This window comes from Anabrus simplex, chromosome 1 (genome assembly GCF_040414725.1).
Source record: "Anabrus simplex isolate iqAnaSimp1 chromosome 1, ASM4041472v1, whole genome shotgun sequence".
In the NCBI taxonomy this organism is placed as follows: Eukaryota; Metazoa; Arthropoda; class Insecta; order Orthoptera; family Tettigoniidae; genus Anabrus; species Anabrus simplex.
Window position 1 is genome coordinate 1,417,633,932 of NC_090265.1, and position 21,337 is coordinate 1,417,655,268.

At 36.7% G+C, this 21,337-nt stretch overlaps 1 protein-coding gene across 1 annotated transcript; it reads left to right on the forward strand.

The window, feature by feature from the left end:
* Positions 1–6,031: 6,031 nt before the first annotated feature.
* Positions 6,032–7,135, forward strand: LOC136879090 (alpha-2B adrenergic receptor-like). Its single transcript, XM_067152838.2, has one exon. The coding sequence runs from the start codon at positions 6,095–6,097 to the stop codon at positions 7,133–7,135; it is 1,041 nt and encodes a 346-aa protein (XP_067008939.1). The 5' UTR covers positions 6,032–6,094.
* The last annotated feature ends 14,202 nt before the right edge of the window (positions 7,136–21,337 follow it).

A 21,337-nucleotide genomic window follows, 5' to 3' on the forward strand; every position in this document is an offset into this window, starting at 1 on the left:
GGTGTGAAAATGGGAAACCCCGGAAATCCACCTTCGAGGCTGCCGACAGTGGGGTCCGATCCCATTATCTCCCGAATACAAGCTCACAGCTGCGCGCCCCTGACCGCACGGCCAACTCGCTCGATGTGTAATACAAAAATCTACACTGTACGTAGGTCGATAAATGCCATCTGATAATGAAAGTTAATTGTATTCTTATCAGTTCAAAAACCACAGCATTTAATTACTTGTTTCATGTACGTGGGTTGTAATTTTTGTAGTGACGACTGTTTAATTAATAGCGGTACAAGTGACTGCATCTCTAAGTTTTACTGCACTTAAGTGAAATCACCAATGTTGGTTTGATTCCTCTTACCAGCGCTGTAGAGGCAGTACAATGTCGTCCACAGAGCCTATGTTGTTGATCTCTTATGTACAAAGAACAATTGGAATGGTTCTAAATCGAATACCTTGAAATGGTTTCATCACAGGGTTGCACATGTCGAAAGATAAATTTTCTTATACACTGCCAAGAGATAGAAACCTGCATGATTTTTATGAAAATACGATCAAGAAAAAAGGAGAAGGAGGAGACAACGGTATTTATGATTCAGTAATAAAATACCAGGAAATAGAAAAATTAATTTAATAATGGTATTATAAAGATGGGCCGGCCCAGTGGTGTAGGTGTAGCGTGTCTGCCTCTTACCCGGAGGCCCCGGGTTCGATTCCCGGCCAGGTCAGGCATTTTTACCCGGACCTGAGGGCTGGTTCGAGGTCCACTCAGCCTACGTGATTAGAATTGAGGAGCTGTCTGACGGTGAGATATCGGCCCCGGTCTAGAAAACCAAGAATAACGGCCGAGAGGATTCGCCGTGCTGACCACACGACACCTCGTAATCTGCAGGCCTTCGGGCTGAGCAGCGGTCGCTTGGTAGGCCAAGGCCCTTCAAGGGCTGTAGTGCCATAGGGTTTGGTTTGGTTTTACTATAAAGATGGATTCAGTCTAGTTCCATCATTCAGAAAGGTAGACCGAATATAACAGGCGATAGAGATATTCAACAATAAAAATACATTAGGACAACTTACAAGTAAAGAAGAAGTTAACTAATACATACATCCAGTCACAAAATTATGACAGGAGGGTAATGTGGATTCTAGAGCATTTCCCTATAGAACAATTTAACCACAACTTCTATGATATTTTCTGGAGTATGCAATATGCAATACTAAGGTAAATAATTCATGCTGCACTGAATATTTTGGATATCTTGAATATCCCTGCGCGGACATACAAATTTTTATCCGCATCCGCTCCGCATCCGCACTTCTTTCATCCGCACCCGCAAATGGTTATCCGCATCCGGATAGTGTAAATATTAACTACAGTATATCCCAAGGTATTGAAAGGAAATGTAATATAATAGGCCTGATACTCGGTGTCAGACCCCCACAGTCATAGGTTTATGAGGGATATTCTCTTGTGACAATTACCGACGTATTGACTTTTGTTGCTTCCTTCCACTAACTGCGGGCAGTAGCCAGTTGGGCTTAAGTCAGATTTACGGCTTTATGGTCTCAAGGCTTTTTATATATGCCACAATTCTCCCATACCACTGCCAAGTGTCGCCTAACGACAAGCAAAAATAAGAGTATACCTGAGTGAAAATTAATAAACTTCATTATCCGCGGATATTGTAAATTCGTATTATCAGCAAAAGTATCCGCACTGCCATACAGTTTGCATCCGCCAAGACAATAACTTCGCGGATATCCACTTCCGTACAGGGCTCTAGTAATAGAAGGGAAGTATTCATCTCACATAAAAAGCACGACGACGCCAAATACAGCACGCAGGAATCACGTTGTTGTACATGAAAAGGTTTCAACAAATCCATTTAAAAAGATGCGATGGCTGAAAGATGAGCATTCCGATCTTCAACGGGATTTCGAATTCTATTCTCGCTACATCATGGACTTTAATCAATGAACCATTTTCTATGATTCTGGGATTGAATGCTTGATCTGTATCTTCCCTTTCTGTAAATCTCACATCATACACTACATTTTCCATGACCGAAGCTGCTCTCCCCTTGGGAGGATCTCCTCATAATGGTACCACCAGACTGAAATAGCCACATTAAATCATTATGATAAGTGAAAGATTCACCTAATGTTTTGTGTTGCTATGTAAAACTTGTCCAAATACTCCCAATCTTAAGAGACGTCACTATACCAGCAGGTAAAATAACTTCTCAAGGACAAATTTCCGAGAAATCCGTAATATGTTAGTGAGACGAAAACCAATAACATCATCGATAACTCTACTGACAAACAGTACCTACATTTGTCGATTCAAGCACTGATAGTCGTAGGCCCTCCGACTGAGCTCGCTTTCCCTGTGTGATCGGTAGGGACAAAACCCTGAAGAATTAAGCTGCCCCGCTAGCCGCACCAGATATCTAAATGTTCATTTAGTTCTGGGAGCATATGGATTTACATGGAATACGTCTAATACCCTTAGAAAGTCAGATAATAAATCGTCAGTGGTGTGAAAGAGGATAGATACCTGATGCGATACCATCTAGAACTTCCATTGTATATTTGTCGAATGCGGTACCGGTAGGTTTTATACTTCACGTTAAACGATGATAGCTCAACCATGTAAATTACCTTCTATCGGATTTTTATGCCATAATTTATAATTTCGTGTGGCTATTTCTAGCCGAGTGCAGCCCTTGTAAGGCAGACCCTCCGATGAGGGTGGGCTGCATCTGCCATGTGTAGGTAACTGCGTGTTATTGTGGTGGAGGATAGTGTTATGTGTGGTGTATGAGTTGCAGGGATGTTGGGGACAGCACAAACACCCAGCCCCCAGGTCACTGGAATTAACCAATTAAGGTTAAAATCCCCGACCCAGCCAGGAATCGAACCCGGGACCCTCTGAACCGAAGGCTAGTACGCTGACCATTCAGCCAATGAGTCGGACATTTTTATGGTATATATTTATGATGTCCTGGGTCTCCATTTTTGTTATCAATCTGGCCTTACCTTTTGAAATAGCCTAGAACGTCCATTGTAATCAGCAGTGAGAATGTAATAAGACCTCTCGATTTGATCACATACAGTTTATACTATGGACAAGATGATAGATTATGAGGTATAAAAGGAAATAATATTATTCACACTGGTGCCAGTACTGCCCGTATTAATAGAAGTTATGCCCGACTCGTTGGCTAAATAGTCAGCGTACTGGTCTTCGGTTCAGAGGGTCCCGGGTTGGATTCCAGGCCGGGTCGGAGATTTTAACCTTAATTGGTTAATTCCAGTGGCTCGGGGGCTGGGTGTTTGTGCTGTCAGCAACATCCCTGCAATTCACACACCACACATAACACTATCCTCCACCACAATAACACGCAGTTACCTACACGTGGCAGATGCCGCCCACCTTCATCGGAGGGTCTGCCTTACGAGGGCTGCACTCGGCTAGAAATAGCCATACGAAATTATTATTATTATTATTATTATTATTATTATTATTATTATTATTATAGACATTATAATATGTTGTGATATTTTCGTGTCAAAGGCACAAATAGCTAAAACACTTAAAAATATGAAACAATATTATTAGACTATTATTAGACTATTATTAGACTATCACTCTCTTAACAGACCAATACTGAAAAGCATGACTTCAAATCAATCAGACAACAGGGAATGTTTCCATATTTTTATTTTTACCAAGCGTTTATGTTTATATGTGTAAGATTTTGTTGAACCACAACGTGAAAGGAAAATAAAGATATACATTTATATTAGTCCCTTCAAAAACTTCATTTACGAAAATTGTTTAACTACCCATGACTGCTTTATTTACACAGATGGATCTCGCATACCAAGCACAGATGAACAGGACAGAGGTGGATGTGCCTTTGTTGTTCTTGAAAACGCTTCTGAGGTGTTCTCATCCCAGTACAAACTCTCTTCCACTTGCTCTGTTTTCCAGGTTGAATTGTGGGCGATCAAATCTGTGATCGAATGGTGCAAATCTAACAATAAGAAATCTCGGCTATTGAGTGATTCGCAAGCTGCGTTGAATGCGATAAATAGCAAATATAATATGAATCCAGTAGCTGTAGCTATTAAAACCACATCTCAACAAATTCCGCACATCTGTTTTGACTGGATTCATGGTCATTGTGGAACTGGAAACAAGAAAACTGATCTTCCAAAAGCAGCGCCTACGTCTAATTCGCAAATTACTTATGACAAAATGTCACCTGGCTACACTAAAAATATCATAAAGAAGCACGTCATCCATCAATGAAACAACACTGTGACTTCTTCCACGGGAGGCCAAGTCACCAGAGAAATATTATTTCCTATGGTTTTCAACCGCCTGCAAAGTAACGTGTTGGTGCCAAGCTTTGAAATAACTCCATTTTTGACTGGTCATGGCAAATTTGGTTATTATTTCATCGCTTTGGAATCAGTCGTCCTGATAGCTACATGCGTGTCCGTGGATCATCACAAGCAGTGTACTACCTGCTGTTTGAATGTACTACATTTGAAAGAAGAAGGCATGACTGTAACTCTCATTTAAATTATTGCAACATTGCATTATCAAGACCCCTGTGTCATTTGTTTAGGAAGCTATGCTGTTAAAAATATTTTATTAATCATCCACTTCATTTTCCGCCGATTAGATACATGAATTCATTTTCATTGTAAAATTGAATAAGTATTTTAACTATAACCCCAGTATACTATGTAAAATAGGGTTTCAAACTGCATTGGATATTCAATAATAATACTAATATTAATTGATCAAGGTTGACAGATTTTCCATCGTTGCATTGTTACGCACTCCCATTGTTACCAACTACGTTATAACGCCGACGGTTCAATGTATATCAGTCCCAACGTGAATGGTAGTTCTCAATCGATATCATGTAATACTAATCTACGGGAAATACCGATGGCAGTGGATTGAGATAAGTCGGTCACGGTGTAACAAAGTCAACATGAAGAGTTTAGAGTTGCGATTCAAATAATTTTAAAAGGTTTCAGTGAGATTACACAAGAAAACATTGGCATATCACTTTGCTTTCAGAGGTAACGAACATGCAAGTTATTGTTGCATATGGAAGCAAATATGAGAGGTTATTCACATTGTTAAGATAACCGGTGGTTATTGTTTCTATGTTGTATTATCTGTAGCAGTTTCCTAGCATGTATCAATCAGTAGTAAATATTGCTAAGTATTCGTGTAATTCACGTCAATGTGTAAATTTATTACATTAGTACTAGTGCTGTTATGATATAATTCTCCAAGGGAACTGGGTATTGCTATGAACAAATTAAGTCATTCAACATCTGTAGGTTAAATTAATTAGAAATAAAGAGTTTCTTAAATTTTAACGCACGAATAATTGACTTAATTGGATTCAATTTTCATGCCACTTGCAGGGTAGCTTGAGCACACTGAAATTCTAATTCCAACTTCACATCTTTTGAGTTCGTAGAAGTAATACGATATATCGCGTTTCCTCACGTAATGTATTCAGCACATCTTCAAAAATATTTGTTCTAAATACCGTTTAAAAAGTAATTTTAAAAATGAGGTAGACAGTAACAGTAATTTATATCTACATTTTGTTCCCTAATGAAAAGGAACAATTTGGACCTGATAATGGATTTATTGGTCATATTTAGGAAATCTCATAGGACGGAAATGATAGTCCTCAATTGTATTATCCTGTATGAAAATCATAAAATATAATTTCATTTGTGTTGCTACTGTAAGTAAAATTTCAGTAACACGAAATATTCTGCCTTCTGCATAATACTAGATGACCCACTCATACCTTCGGTGTTTATCTTATAATTTCATAAGATTGTGTATGCTTGTTATTTAACTGTATCTCTGAATGAACAAGCACCTTTTTATGTCAATGTTATGACCGATAGCAGAGTGGAACATCTAGTATCGAAATAGTTAACAATACGTCGAATTTACACTTCCCCTCTTTTCTTTGTGTTTCAGCTGAGCGAGGATATCGGCTACGTTCTCTACTCGGCTCTGGGATCATTCTACATCCCAAGCTGCATCATGGTGTTCGTGTACATCCGCATCTACTTCGCAGCGAAGGCTCGGGCACGACGTGGTATTCGCAAACAGCCTCGCCCTCGTACACAGCCAGAAGAAAAGTGCACAAGTTTTACCACTGCAGCTGGTTCCGCAGACGCCTCCAAGCAAATGAGAGCAGGTACCAACGAGCCAGGAACTGTTGATCGCAACAGTAACTCCCCCATGCGGAACGTTGTGGTAGAAGGCGGAGTGACACTAGAGCATGGTGGAATTGCCACCATAGTAACAGAACCACCTCAGCCCATGGCTATTCCCATTGTAACTTGTGACTTTGCATCCGATATTAGTACCAGTGATAATGCGGACAATACTGGGGACGATGGGCCAGGAGGAGGATACTTAGCTCCCCCTAAAGATACATTGAAGGTAATTTCATCATCTAGTATGACATCAAAAAGTCCATTAACCTCTTGCCAGTTTCGTGGTTCAACACTTTCTGTCAATGGTGATCTTGCGCAGCAGGCTGCCGCAATGGCGAGGTGCAGGGCACCTAGTGTCGGCATTGACACGGACATGGTGAGTGAGTTCGATCCTTCATCTTCTGATTCAGGGGTTGTTAGTCGCTGTGCCGTGGTGAAACCTCTGAAACTTAGACTCTGTCAGCCAATATTTGGGAGACGCGCTGCGTCGAAATCTAAAAGGGAAACTGTAGACGTGGGTAAACATCCCCCCAGCCAGCATGGAAGTGAAACAAATATTGTTGAAGTTCCACGAGTTCAAAAACCAAGAGACCCTGAGAGAGAGAAAAGGAGGATAGCAAGGAAAAAAGAGAAAAGAGCAACTCTTATTCTTGGTTTAATAATGGGATCATTTATTGCATGTTGGTTACCATTCTTTTTCTTGTATATATTAACGCCCATATGTCCTGTGTGTGACATACCTGCTAGAGCATTCGCAATTGCGTTTTGGCTCGGATACATGAATTCTGCATTGAACCCTGTTATATATACAATATTCAATAAGGATTTCCGACGTGCATTTAGAAGAATTCTCTTCAAATGATGTTTGTTTGTGGTGTGCTGTTCGTTATGCGTTCGTATTCGAAATAGACGATCAAACAGCATCAGAGGCAAAGGCACCAGAACGAAACAGAAACGTAAAAGTTGATTTATCAAGAATTTGAAAATATTACTCCGAGATTTAGAGTAGGAAATTCAACGTTTTCTCTATTATTCTAAATGGTGGATTATCGTATCTTACAGTGTAAATATTGATGGAATTTTTCTATCGCCGATATATTGCCTGTCTTCTGGAAAGTTTAAGTGTATCGAACCACCAGAATACAAGTAATGTGGTTCTCTAACAGCTCGTGGTAGTGTGAAGATACTTTTGAATATTCATACAATGCTCCATCATTACAACGGAAACCTGTATGTGATAGAAACACGTGATCCTGAAAAGTAATCAGAACTTCCCTCTTAGTCACACAATTCGACGACTCCCAAGGAAACTGTTTGGGTTGGAACAGACAAACTTAGGTGAATTATCAAGTAACATATCCTTAACAAAATGGTAACAATTATTATGCCATAAAGTAAATGGAGTATAATAATCGCTGTAATAGCTTGAAGTAGTTAAATGATCCGTATCCACTGTAGAAATATACCGCGAGTTCTATTTTAAAGTTACATAAAATTACACCGAAAATGAGATTTTGACGAGACGAAAGAATTTCACCTTTCACAAACCTATTTTACTAGCACGTAGAGAAGGGTTTTGGCTATTGTGTATCGTTTATAATGGAAGCTATTTAGTTTGATATCTTGTTTATCCACTCATAAAAGTAAAAGATCTTAAAATTTATTTGTACATACGAGACCACTTCCAGAATATTGTACTGTGGTCAGCCTACGTTAAGAACGACAGGTGCGCAGTGATGTCCTAATGTTTTAGTTAATCATCCTGTCAAGTGACATTGCAATCGATGCCTTCGTTAGAATGAGTGGCAAAGGGGTTATTATAAGTAAATAAGTATTATTCACTGGTTTAATGACCATCCTACGAAGTTTCATTGCAATCGGCCTGATCTAATCCGAACAGTTCCCTTGTTTTTATAAAGATAACTTTAATTTTCATAACTGAAACTAAATTTTTCTGTATAATTTTCAGATTTGGAAAAAGATCCTTGTCCATAATTAATAACTTATCTCCAGATATTACATTAAAAATGGATCCATATATATCACTTGCATGTAACCTGTAATGATGGCAATAAAAAATGGAATTCCTTTATGGTAAATGATGGAACATTTCAAGAATGAAAATATATAGTAACAGTGTCTGTTGATTGGTATTGTTGTAATATTTAACAAAAAGTAACCTTTTCATGTGCGAATAAGACATATTACATCTCTTCTTAACCTTCTTCATGTGTAACATATATTACCTGTGTGTGAGAAGTTGTAACGGAGTAATCCCTTACCAATAATCTTACATATGTGTTCCGTGTGTGGATTAGCAATAGTTGATATTCTGTGACCAACTTCGGGAGAATGAAAACTAAAAGTAAATAAATAAAATGTTTCCTACATAAAATTAAAGGATTCAGTGGAGAAATCTACTTAAGATTTCTAGTATTGATATTGGTTGTGACTAAAACTATTTTACTAGGTGAATTTAGAAGTAGATACATTTATACTGATATAATTCTCTAATTTTGATGTTTGGTGTTTGATAAATCTCACATTTGAAGGGCAGTGTCGTAATGTTTGGATATTTCTATGTGAGTAGGTTAATTAGAACAAACATGTGTTGGTGAAATGAGATTTTTTAATTTTAAAATTTGTGAGATAGTCTAATAAAGATAAGTGGAACAAATAAATTATTACTCAAGGAAGGAATTTACGTAGTTATAAGATAAAAAAATCATCGCGTTTTTTACTTTACGATGATAGTTTGTGCAAATCTTCTTGATTTCTTTAAACTTTAATATATCAAAAAAGCACAGACTGATTCATAACACCAGGATTGTTTACTGAGTACTAATGTAATGTCTTGTTATTTGTAACAAAATTGGTGCGCATGGAGATTTTCCGTATGAGTGCTTGCATTAAAGGTCTACTAGGACGAATGCATTCATTTCACTTACAAATAATACAGTTTCCTCTCTTCTCTCCTTATGACCCAAGAATAAGTTTATATATGATTTCCCTTCAGTAAGAAAATTTTGCAGAGAGCGATGTAAGAGTATGAGAAGAAGTGCGTTAAAATCTAAACGTATTCCTCATTATATGAGAGCCAAATTCATTGCACAAAGCTGGCGTTCAAAAATGGATAATATGGATTGTTTTGTTTCAGGGGTCTTGTGCTACTTAAATTCATTTCATGACTCATAAGTATATTCTTTTGTGATAGTATGGAAATATTCTTTCATGTACAGTATTTTGTGTTAGGAATTAAAGCCGTATTCAGAATCTTTTATCGTGTTGGACAATTTATTGGCATCACTTAAAACGGATCATTTATGTGTAAGTTATACATAGTGCGATGTCATCTATTCTCAGAAAATCGGAATTTGCGTTAAAAGAAATTTACGTATAGGCATAAAATATGACTCCAAATTTAAGAAAATGAATGTACACTGTTGATTTCTCTTTACAATATTACTGCGCCGTTATTGCGTCCAAGTGAGGACGCATGAGATCCAGACTAGCTCTTACTATAAGTAACTCTTGCTGATTAACTTTTATGGGCTATGAGTTCCGCTTGAGAAAGTACACCGGTGAACTTATGGTAAATCTCAACCTACGTCGAAGGACGTCTCTTACACGCTATCAGTCAGATACCATATACACATGTCGCCAAATTAATAGCAGATAAAATAAGTTAATACGGTCTTACAACTAATCCATATACGTCGCCAAAGAAAGCGCAGGTGGAATAAGTTATTATAGCCTTACAACTAATTCTTACCCTAGGTAGACGTTAAAAGAATTGTGAAGTTTCACCATTCATCATTTATTGATTGCTCAATTCAAATATTGGGAAAGAGGTTCACCTAAAACCTCATTGAAATATCTCATATTGAGTAAATAATCTCGTAGTACTCTAAGAATTCTTGTTTGTCAAACTAAGATGCTTGGAATTAAAGTTATTCGATCTTCGTTGATCCATTAATTCAGTAAGCACTGCTAAATTGAAGTAAAAGAAAACTTAAGTTTGGAAAGCTAGTTGCAGGTAACTAAAACCTAGGCCATAATTATCAATCTATTAACACTTTGGCCTCTTGAAAATATTTAAGTAAAATATAAGATAATGTCCAAATAATCAGTTGAAAAATTAAAAGTATTGGTTAAGCAAAATATGCTAAATAACATTGAAAATATTAGATGCATCTAGCTAGATGAAAATGAAAAGAAAGTTACATTAATTTATATGTAGATTATTCCATATCACAGTTGTTCAAAAGAAAAATGTATCATAACTCTAAGCTGTACTACTTCATATTTCACCGTAGACATTTCCTAAATACGATCTCTTAACTCACTAGCCTGATGAAATCATCGCACATGTGTATTAACATCTATCTCGCACTTTATACGCTTCACTGATAAAGATAAAAATACGAGTTACCTTCTCTCACACCACATTGATAATATTACGAACGGTTATCACTGGTTGACTATGCCTACATGTGGATTCGATGTATATGTACGCACACACTCACACTGTCACAAAACATATTATCACATAGCCAAATAAAGAAAGATTTTTACTTACGAAAACGACTCATAGAGGACTTAACTTTACATTGAATCCTGTTGCCATCTCGCATCTGGTCATCGGAAAGGTAGACCTCGCTCCATGGTTCTCTTTTAGCTGTATGGGTACATCTCAGCTCCTCCCAGCTGATCTCTAATCATCCTGGAGTATCAACACCGGATCGCGCTGCCATAGCCCGAGTAGTATCGCCTTCGTCCTTTTACAGCATCATAGTAGAATCTCGTGCGTTTGGAACAGAATAATAAAATATGTTACTTAGCGTCGTCATCTTACAATTAATATCTGTTTTGGAATGCTTATGATGTAAGTTCTGCTTTGGGACGATTGATCACAATATAGTAGTTTCAAATAAGGTGAGATAGGTAATAACTATCTATCTTGCTTGGAAAGCGAATGTGATTTCTCTATGTTCTCTCTATTATAAATGCACTTGACAGCTGGTCAGTCTCTGCTGTCTGTAATAAGCAGTATCGGACAAATATAGGTCTTTTAAGTCAAGTCGTGACGTATCGTTTTATCAATCTTGATAATTCTTTTCGCTGGCCGTTTAATTTCGCGCAGCAATTTAATTTCTGCAGATGATGTCGTGCGTGCTGCCGCGAATTATACTCTCCGTCAATATTAGATGTTTAATTCCAATAAACAGGTTCCTTTACTTGTATTCGTCTACGTCTTGCTTGCTGAAGTTCAGATTAAAGAATGAATGTCCTAGGAAAAAAATCTTCTTTCTAATAATTGGTTTAAATAATCTCCATTTGTCATTCTTTTTTCACCGCCTTCTACGTACGGTTCTTTTGGTAACTACCTGATGAAAAGATCATCATTTTAGTTCGTATTGACGTTAGCTGTTTTCACATTGACATTTTAGTAACTTGAACTCCATTTTTGTTCCGACTAGTGCATATATAGAACTGTGAAATGGCACATTACTGATGCTTATTCGATTCGTAACTTTATCAGTATGCCCAATTTCTGCCTTATATACAACACTATTTTTATATTCTTCAAATTTCACTTTGCTATTTCGACTTCAAGGAAAATGGAAAGCTCATTTGAGAAATAAATATGAGTATTACGATCATAAATAATTATAATCTTACTTTGAACCCTGTCTGAATTCCACAACAACGGTAATGCGTTCTCAGGTCACACATTAATCAGTCTATCTCTTTTGATGTTTCACACATTAATACTAATTTAATAATATAACAGATGTCACTTATGGTATTATTCTATTATAAAATATCCGCTCGATCCATCATTTTGAAAATGATAAGAAAGTTACGAAGGCAATAACTTTTATTGTACTCATTTATATGACTAGCCAGAAAGTTCAAAACATAACTGAACATGATTATAACACACTTCTTCCTTAATAATTTATTAGTTTTCTTCGTGGTCGCTTCCAAGATATCTTGCATTCTATTACGATAATGTGACAACTTCTATTACGAATGTGTATTTTACAAGCACGAATAAGAAATTCGTAAATTGATTGTTTAAATCGAACGTTTCTTACATGTTTCATTTCTTCAGACCCTATTACACGAAAGTGCAATGAAACGTTTCCTCACACTCACAACGGGCACAAGTGAAAGCACAATATGAAATTAAATGTTTCCCCCTTGTAAACAAGAATGGACGAAATGTAGTATCTAAACGTGTATATTTCTGAAGATACACATAGCCGCGTCAGTTTTCGGTTGATTTAGAATACTTACATTGTTAGCACTATGAAGTGCTACTTCTCTGAGGAAAACTTAACCATTTCAAGTTTCACTGATTATACGAATATTTGACGAGGTCATTTGTCTATGTCCGCTATCTTCGGACGATTTTTTTATTTTGACCTGTTTTTGTCCGTTTCTCAAAGACTTGTTTTAAATTTTGGAGAAACAAGCAACATTTTGTACAAAAATACAACTTACAGGAATTAAATAATGATAATTTTGCACATAAACTTAACCAGAGAGGATCACTAGGCAGTTTCCTTAATTGTATGTGTTCGAAGAGTAGTTTACTGTACGCTGTAATCCTTCGAATCCGTGTGTCTTCTATTATTCGATCACTATTTCAGTGTCGATATAATTGGATCTATATACGTCTCATCATAAGCAAAATTTAATTAACCATATAATCAAGGTAATGTTGAGTAATTCTAATGGACAACTGAAAATTTCGACATCCAAGACACGAATAGCAATTTATATGGTTCCTGATATCATGAAATACAAAATCAGATAAGGGAATGGCAACCAATTGTTGTGCATACTTTCATGTTTAGAATCCCTAGAATATAATAAATATTCAAGAGCAATGTCGTATACCATCTTATATGATTTTGTAATTCAAGAAACTTCACAATGTTGTCCTAACTCATTAAAACGACTTGACAGTAACACCATATTCTACGAACAACGTTTACTTGAATTACTTCAACACAGTAAAGTATTAAATAAAAGGAATTTCTAAATGTTCTGAAAAACTGAAACATCCTCAAATACCTCCTTGGAAAGTGATCTCATATGGCTGTAAGAGTAGCTGATGTGAGAAACATGAAGTATATCTTGTCTAAATAAGCGCACTCGCTCATCTTACATCATTTATTGCAAAATTAGTTATCATCTCATACAAATTATGCATTCAGTTTGTGTTAAGGTTGGTTAACATGCAAAGCCGTGTATCTGATCTATCATTGACTTCATAAGTTAATAAATGAAACAGATTATCCACGACTAAATTTATTGAACCCATACCGTGTATCATTCGCTGTTTGAAATTTCGCATCCTTTAATATAATTATTAATTAATTCTGTAGTGTACTGTTGAGTAATTTACACGATTACGTTGAATAAAAAGCATTGTTCACTCCTTTCCTCAGTCTGAATGCTAAATAACAACCAGTTAGGTTGTATTGTGAACTCTTTCAAATTCAAACTTGGGAAACTACAGAATAAAATATTAATTCAGAAGGTAGTAACTACAATATCATAAGTTTACACATTTCATCAAACGAATTGCCTGTGTGATTAGTTTATGCAGCTAAAAACCAATGGTAGCGTTAAACTAAGGTGTAAGGAGGTAAGGAGTGAGATAGTTTGTTACTACCTTCTTCGACGAGCCAAAAGGTAAGCACGACACATTTTTGAACAGCGCTTTGAATGTAAACCAATTTCACCGATACTGTAGCTGCCTCCATACTGTTAAACCCATAAATGAGACTCAGACTTCGGTTGAAGCTACAGTTTGCTCTTGCATGTGCCAAGATGCAGAAGCAAACCTACTGCTTTTATCAACAAATAATAACAGGATGTATACCTGTGTGATGGTGATTAAAATTTCAATACGTATATATTCAGATTTTCTGTGACATTTCCACGTGTTTACGGTTTTCTTTATATTATCATAGCCGTATGTGGATAATTTTATAACTAGATTTGTTGGATATCAGCTATCTAAACCAAGAAATTAGTAGGTAAAGAAACTGGATTTAACAAAATTTTACAGATACACGGCTTGTGGCGTTAGTTAGCGATATAAGACTAATCTATAACAGGTAATATACGCTCTGTAAATTATAAATAATCATGAAAAGAATTTCTCGTTCTACTGAATCCTTTAATTTGTCCTGTACTTAATATAACACAATGATGTGTTGATCAAAAGATATGGAGATTTCTCTGTGATATATATAAATATAATTTTATCTCTGTGAATTTTGTTCTCTATGAAGGAACGTCATGTAGAGATCCTATTTTCATTACGCCATTCTATTTCTGTCAGATGGTACGTATCCTATAGTAATTCTCAGTGAGATATTTTGTGTCTATTGCCTTAGAGAAATTCACATTTAAATTCAGAGTGACTGAATAACCTAAATGTTCAACCATCAAAACAACGAAGTACATTTCGAGAATATAGCTGTTTGTAACAGTTATTTAATGTATTGCGTGTAATAAAATATGCCTAACAGTTCTTTACTACTCATGAATTTGTAAGTGACGAGGGCACTTCACTGTGCATCTCATTGAAATAATCTACACTGTAGTGATAGTTTGACCTAACCTACAATCCGTATCGAAATTAAAAATATTCCTACTTATATAGTGTGACCCGCAGGAGTTACCAAGTCCTTTTCAGCATAAAGGACACGTATTTACAAAAGTATCTGAATCTTCTATTCTGAAAGTTTATAATTTTGTACAAATCCACAGCGCGAAATAAAGGCGTATGTTTATGCGCACGAAATTTTGCGCATAAAATTAAAGTATTTCTTTCTTTAAGACTTTCCACACCCAGAAATACCAAATCGAAGTAATTTTAGTGCTTCTTACAGTGAAGTTTTCAAGCAGCTGAGATTAAAGTTTGAGAGATATAGCCCACTTCTCTGTCGGAAATCACTTCACGTTATATGCCACACTTACTTAATTTGTATATTCTAAGGTATGGAGGCCAATCCCAACGTTGCCAAATTTAGTCTCTCAAAATCATCAACAGAGTCTATGCCATCTAAAAGTACGGTATTACTGGCATTGAAATCTACAGTTATCACATGACTTATTCACCCACATTTTCGGTGCCAGTAGGCACGAAATAAATGCTTAGGATTTATTTAATTTTAAATAATTCAGGAATAATTAGATAAATTGTGACGCTCCACTACACCAAAAGCACTTTCAAACTTGTGAAAAATGCCTTACTTGCAATACAGTCTAGAGCATAGCTGGCTCTGTTTGGAAAGTCAAGAAGAAAATTACTTCAGTTTTAAATTAGGTCTGGAAAGTCAAGAATAACAGCCGAGAGGATCCGTCGTACTGACCACACGCCACCTCGTAATCTGCAGGCCTTCAGGCTGAGCAGCGGTCGCTTGGAAGGCCAAGGCACTTCAAGGGCTGTAGTGCAATGGTTTTTTTTTTAAATTATAGGATAGTATGCTTTAAAATTCAATTGTTTGTTCTCCTCTTACTGTGATCTAAAGTTTTAGTGATATGATTCTGGGTTCAGAATGGCGAAGGAAAACATTTTGCTTGTCTTCACGTCTATCACTGTGGACTAGTGTGGAATTATTATAAAGCATCTCTCTTTATGTAAATATACAATACCTATTTTAATATACAATCAATACTAACATTACGTTTGTCAAAGTGTATAATTTCTTTGTTTATGTCTGTCAAATGTATAATTTTATACTATTGATATTTCTGAAGGGGAAAATTTGAAGCCCTATGGAATATTAACACTATAATCCAAAAGGCTTTATAAGTAGGAGCAGCCTTAATTCCTTTCTTTTAAGATGTTTATAACTTTATTCTCAAAAAATAAAATTTACTCTTAAACTTTACTTTTCTCCACTTACTTGTCCTTTATACGTCTGATGGAAGAAATGACCAACGAACAAATTTCAACTCAAAGCCTTTTCCAGCAAGAAGGGTTGCTTTCGTGTTCAATAACCGTAATATTCTGTTCATTAAGTTTACACTTTTGTAATATGCGTGTTTATCCAAGAGGAACATTTCCACTCTTCCGTGTATCGTTCTTTGTGAATCTCTTTGACAAAAGATACAACTTCATCCCATGCACGCTCTAGAACTAGAACGATGCTAAGGTTATTTATAGCAGAGAGTAAATATGAACAATTATTTTGTAATAAATATATTTTGAAATTATCATTGAATAATTTGAAGATCCTACATCCATTGCTGGTACAATCATTTATGATTAATGATAAACTTGAATTCCTTGTATAGCATAAGCAAAGCGTTTGTGTGTTTGTGAATAATAATTATTGTTTGAGAATACATTCTTTATGATCGAAAGTGCATTATAACATTAATAAATACTGTACTAAAAATATTTCTAGTTGCTGTTGCCTTATTTACTATTTGGAAATTCTTGAAGAGTCGCTGAAATATCCATTTTCAGTCTTTGAATTTGAAAACTACACCTGGATGTTTAAGTGCTTACAAATGAAGTGGAACTTTACCTCATGAGCAATCAAATTTATTATATAAATAATTATATGAGGCGTGATTTGTGGATGTTAAACAAACAGCTTATAAATACACAAACTGAAAAATATTTAATTAACAACTATATTTATTTGGATTACAATGATTAACCCACTAAACTTGTGTTTATTATGGTTTTCTAATTTCGAGCGAATTTGGAGGCATTTTTCAGAAGTAATTTCTTCAAATTCGAAATTTTGTTTGGCATTGACCTACTATATATCGCATAGGAGTTCTATGTGTTATAAAAATCTCCACCAGGTTGTAAGCTGCTTCTAATAATCAAATTTTTGTGCCCTCTGGTTAAGTGTCATTCGTAATTTTCAGGAATAGATTCATTGGTTACTCTCCTGATATTAATGCCTTTTTCATAGAAAATTTGGACCGATCCATGTCAGAAAAATAAAGTGAGCAACATTTACGAATATTCAGATGGTACGATAAATCTGTAAGTTCATCACCATTAAGTTAAATGATATAAATAATATCGGTTAAACAAGCTGAGATACATTGCATACAGGATTCCAGTTGCAGTAGTAATAGACAAATATTTACTATGACTTCTACCACCACTACCAATATTTTAGTATTGAAATTCACTGCTCTGCATTAAAACTAAAATTGAACTCAATGATTCAATTGAAGTCGATATTAATATATGCAGATCTATGAATTTTTGTTTGAGTGATCAGTCCATAGACTCTTTTGATGGAGTCATCCATGCCACCCTATCCTGTGCTAAACTTTTCATTTCTACGTAACTATTGCTTCCTACATCTGCACTAATCTGCTTGTCATATTCATATCTTGGTCTTCCCCTACCGTTATTACCACCTACAATTCCTTAAAAAACAAACTGAACTACTCCTGGGTCTCTTAAGATATGTCCTATCATTCTATCTCTTCTTCTCGTCAAATTTAGTCAAATCGATCTCTTCTCACCAATTCGATTCAGTATCACTTCATCGTGATTCGATATATCCATCTCACGTTCAGCATTCTTCTGTAACACCATACTTCAAAAGTTTCTATTCTCTTTCTTTCTGAGCTAGTTATCGTCCATGTTTCACTTCCATACAATGCCACGCTCTACACGAAATTCTTCAAAAACATCCTTCTAATTCCTGTATCAATGTTTGAATTGAGAAAATTTCTTTTCTTAAGAAAGCTCCTCCGTGCTTGTGCTAGTCTGCATTTTATCCCCTCCTTACTTCAGCCATCGTTAGTTATTTTATTACCCAAGTAAGAGTATTCATCTACTTCCTTCAAGATTTCATTTCCTAATCTAATATGTCCTGCATCACCTGCCTTCGTTCGACTGCACACCATTACTTTTGTTTTGGACATATTTATTTTCATCTTGTACTCATTACCCAAAACCATCCAGCAGCTTCTCGAGATCTTCTGCAGTCCCCGATAAAATAACAATATCATCGGCAAATCTCAAAGTTTTGACATCCTCTCCTTGGATTTTGATTATCTTTATAAATTCCTCTTTGATTTCCTTTACTGCCTGTTATATGTAAACACTGTAAAGGAGGGGTATAAACTGCAGCCTGGCCTCACTTCTTTCTGGATTGCTGCTTCTTTTTGAAAGTCCTCGATTCTTATCACTGCAGACTGACTTTTATACTGTAGATAATTCTTCGTTCTCGGTATCTGATCCCAATCACCTTCAGAATTTTAAATTTTAAATAGTAGTAAGGATGTAAAGGAGAGGGCATATAAATCTCTGGTAGGTCTCCAACTAGAGTATGGTTCCAGTGTATGGGACCCTCACCAGGATTACTTGATTCATGAACAGGAAAAAGTTCAAAGAAAAGCAGCTCGATTTGTTCTGGGTGATTTCCGACAAACGAGTAGCGTTACAAACATTTGGACAGTTTGAGCTGGGAAGACTTGGGAGAAAGGAGACCAGCTGATCGACTAAATGGTATGGTCCGAGCTGTGAGTGGAGGGATGGCGTGGGAGGACATCAGTAGACAAATAAGTTTGAGTGATGTCTTTACAAGTACGAAAGATCACATTATGAAGATAAAGTTGGAATTAAAGAGGACAAATTGGGGCAAGTGTTCGTTTATAGGAAGGTGAGTTAGGGATTTGAATAACTTACCAAGAGATGTATTCAATAAATTGCAAATTTCTTTGCAATCTTTAAGAAAAAACTAGGAAAACAACAGATAGGGAATCTGCCACCTGGGCGACCGCCCTAAATGCAGATCAGTAGTTTTTTGATTGATTGCTTGGTCCAATAAACATTATCGAATGCCTTTTCTAGATGTACGATTGCCATGTACGTGGGCTTGTCCTTCTTTATTCGATCCTCTAAGATCAGACGTAAAGTCAGGATTGCTTCACGTGTTCCTACATTTCTTCTGAAGCCAAATTGATCTTCTCCCAACTCATTTTCAACTTGACTTTCCATTCTTCTGTTAAAATTTTGCACGCATGAGATACTAATTTAACGGTGCGGTAGTTTTCACACCTGTCAGCACCGACTTTCTTGGGAAAAGGTATAACAACATTGTGCCGAAAATCGGATGGAACTTCTCCTGTCTCATTCATCTTACACACTAAATGGAATAACCTTGCTATGTTGGTTTCTCCTAATGAAGTCAGTAATACAGAGGGAATGTCATCAATTCCAGGTGGCTTGTTCCTATTTATGTCGCTCACAGCTCTGTCAAACTCTGACCTCAAAAATGGGTATCTTATTTCAACAGCATCAACAGCCTATTCTTGTTCCAGAACCAAATTACCTACATCTTTACTTTGATACAACTGTTGGATATGATCCTGCCATCTTTCTGCTTTGTCTTCGTTCTCTAGAAGTGGTTTACCATCTGATCTCTTAATATTCATACAACTAGATTTCCTTTCTCCCAAGGTTTCCCTGATTTTCCTGTACGCAGCATTTACCTTTCCTAGGACCATGCAACCTCTGACTTCCTTGCACTTCTCCTTCAACCATTCTTCCTTAGCTACCTTGCACTGTCTCTCCACTTCATTCTTTAATAGCTTGTAATCTTTTCTGCCCTCTTCATTTCTGGCACTCTTGAATTTTCGTCGTTCATCAATCAGGTCTAGTATCTCCTAAGTTATCCACTGATTTTTAGTTGACCTTTTTTTCCTTCCTAACATTGATTCAGCAGCCCTGCTGACTTCATTTTTCATGACTATCCACACTTCCTCTATTGTGATTCCTTCAGCCTTTTCATCTAGTCCTTGTGCAACATGTTCCTTGAAACAATCTCTCACACTCTTTTTTTTCCAACTTGTCTACGTCCCATCTTTTTGCATTCTTTCCTTTCTTCAATTTCTTCAACTTCAGATGGAATTTCATGACCAACAAGTTGTGGTGAGAGTCCACGTTTGCTCCTGGGAAGGTTTTGCAATCCAACACCTGGTTTCTGAATCTCTGCCTAATCCTAAGGAAGTCTATTTGATGCCTTCCAGTGTCTCCAGGTCTCGTCTGTATACAGTACAGCCGTCGTTTGGGGTGTTTGAACCAAGTATTGGCAAGGTATTAATTATGATCAATGCAGAATTGAACCAGGCGACTTCCTCTTTCGTTCCTTTGTCCCAATCCGATTTCTCCTACTGTATTACCTTCTGTTCCTTGGCCTACCAATGCATTCCAGTCTCGCATCACAATTAGATTCTCGGCACCTTTCACGTATTGTATTGAATATTTTATTTTTTCATATATTCTTTCGATTTCCTCATCATCCGCTGAACTAGTAGATATTGCGGTGGGCATTGGTTTGGTGTCTATCTTGACGACAATAATTATTTCACTATGGTGGTTGCAGTAGCATACCCCCCGCCCTACTTTTTTATTCGTTTTCAAACCAACTCCTGCATTTCCTCTGTTGGATTTTGTGTTGATAATTCGGTAATTCGCCTGACCAAAAATCCTGTTCTTCCTACCAACGTACTTCACTTATACCAACTACATCAAACTTTAGTCTATCCATCTCCATTTTCATATTCCCTAACCTACCACAACGATTCAAACTTCTAACATTCCACGCTCCGACTCGCAGAATGTCAGTATCCATCTTCCTGATGAGCGCACCCTCTCGGTCTCCACCCGGAAGTCCGAATGGGGGACTAGTTTACCTCCGGAATATTTTACCCGGGAGGAAGCCATCATCAGTACATCATTCGTACATAGAGAGCTGCGTGTCCTCGGGAGTTAGTTACGGCTTTATTTTCTCGTTGCGTTCAGCCGTGTAGCAGTATCAACACAGCTAAGCCATGTTGAGTATTATTACAAGGCCGTTTCAGTCAATCATCTAGACTGCCTCTCTTGAAACTTCCAAAAGGCTGCTACCCCCCTCTCGATGAACCATTCCTTAGTCTGGTCTCTCAACAGATACCCATGTTGCACCTGCGGCTCGGCTATCTGCTTCATTGGGAAACGCAAACCTCCCCACCGCGGCAAGGTCACATGGTTCGCAGGGGAGGCAGC

What these genes read in the sequence shown, in the direction of transcription:
- LOC136879090 (XM_067152838.2), top strand. Translation starts at nt 6,095, where the DNA reads ATGGTGTTCGTGTACATCCGCATCTACTTCGCAGCGAAGGCTCGGGCA.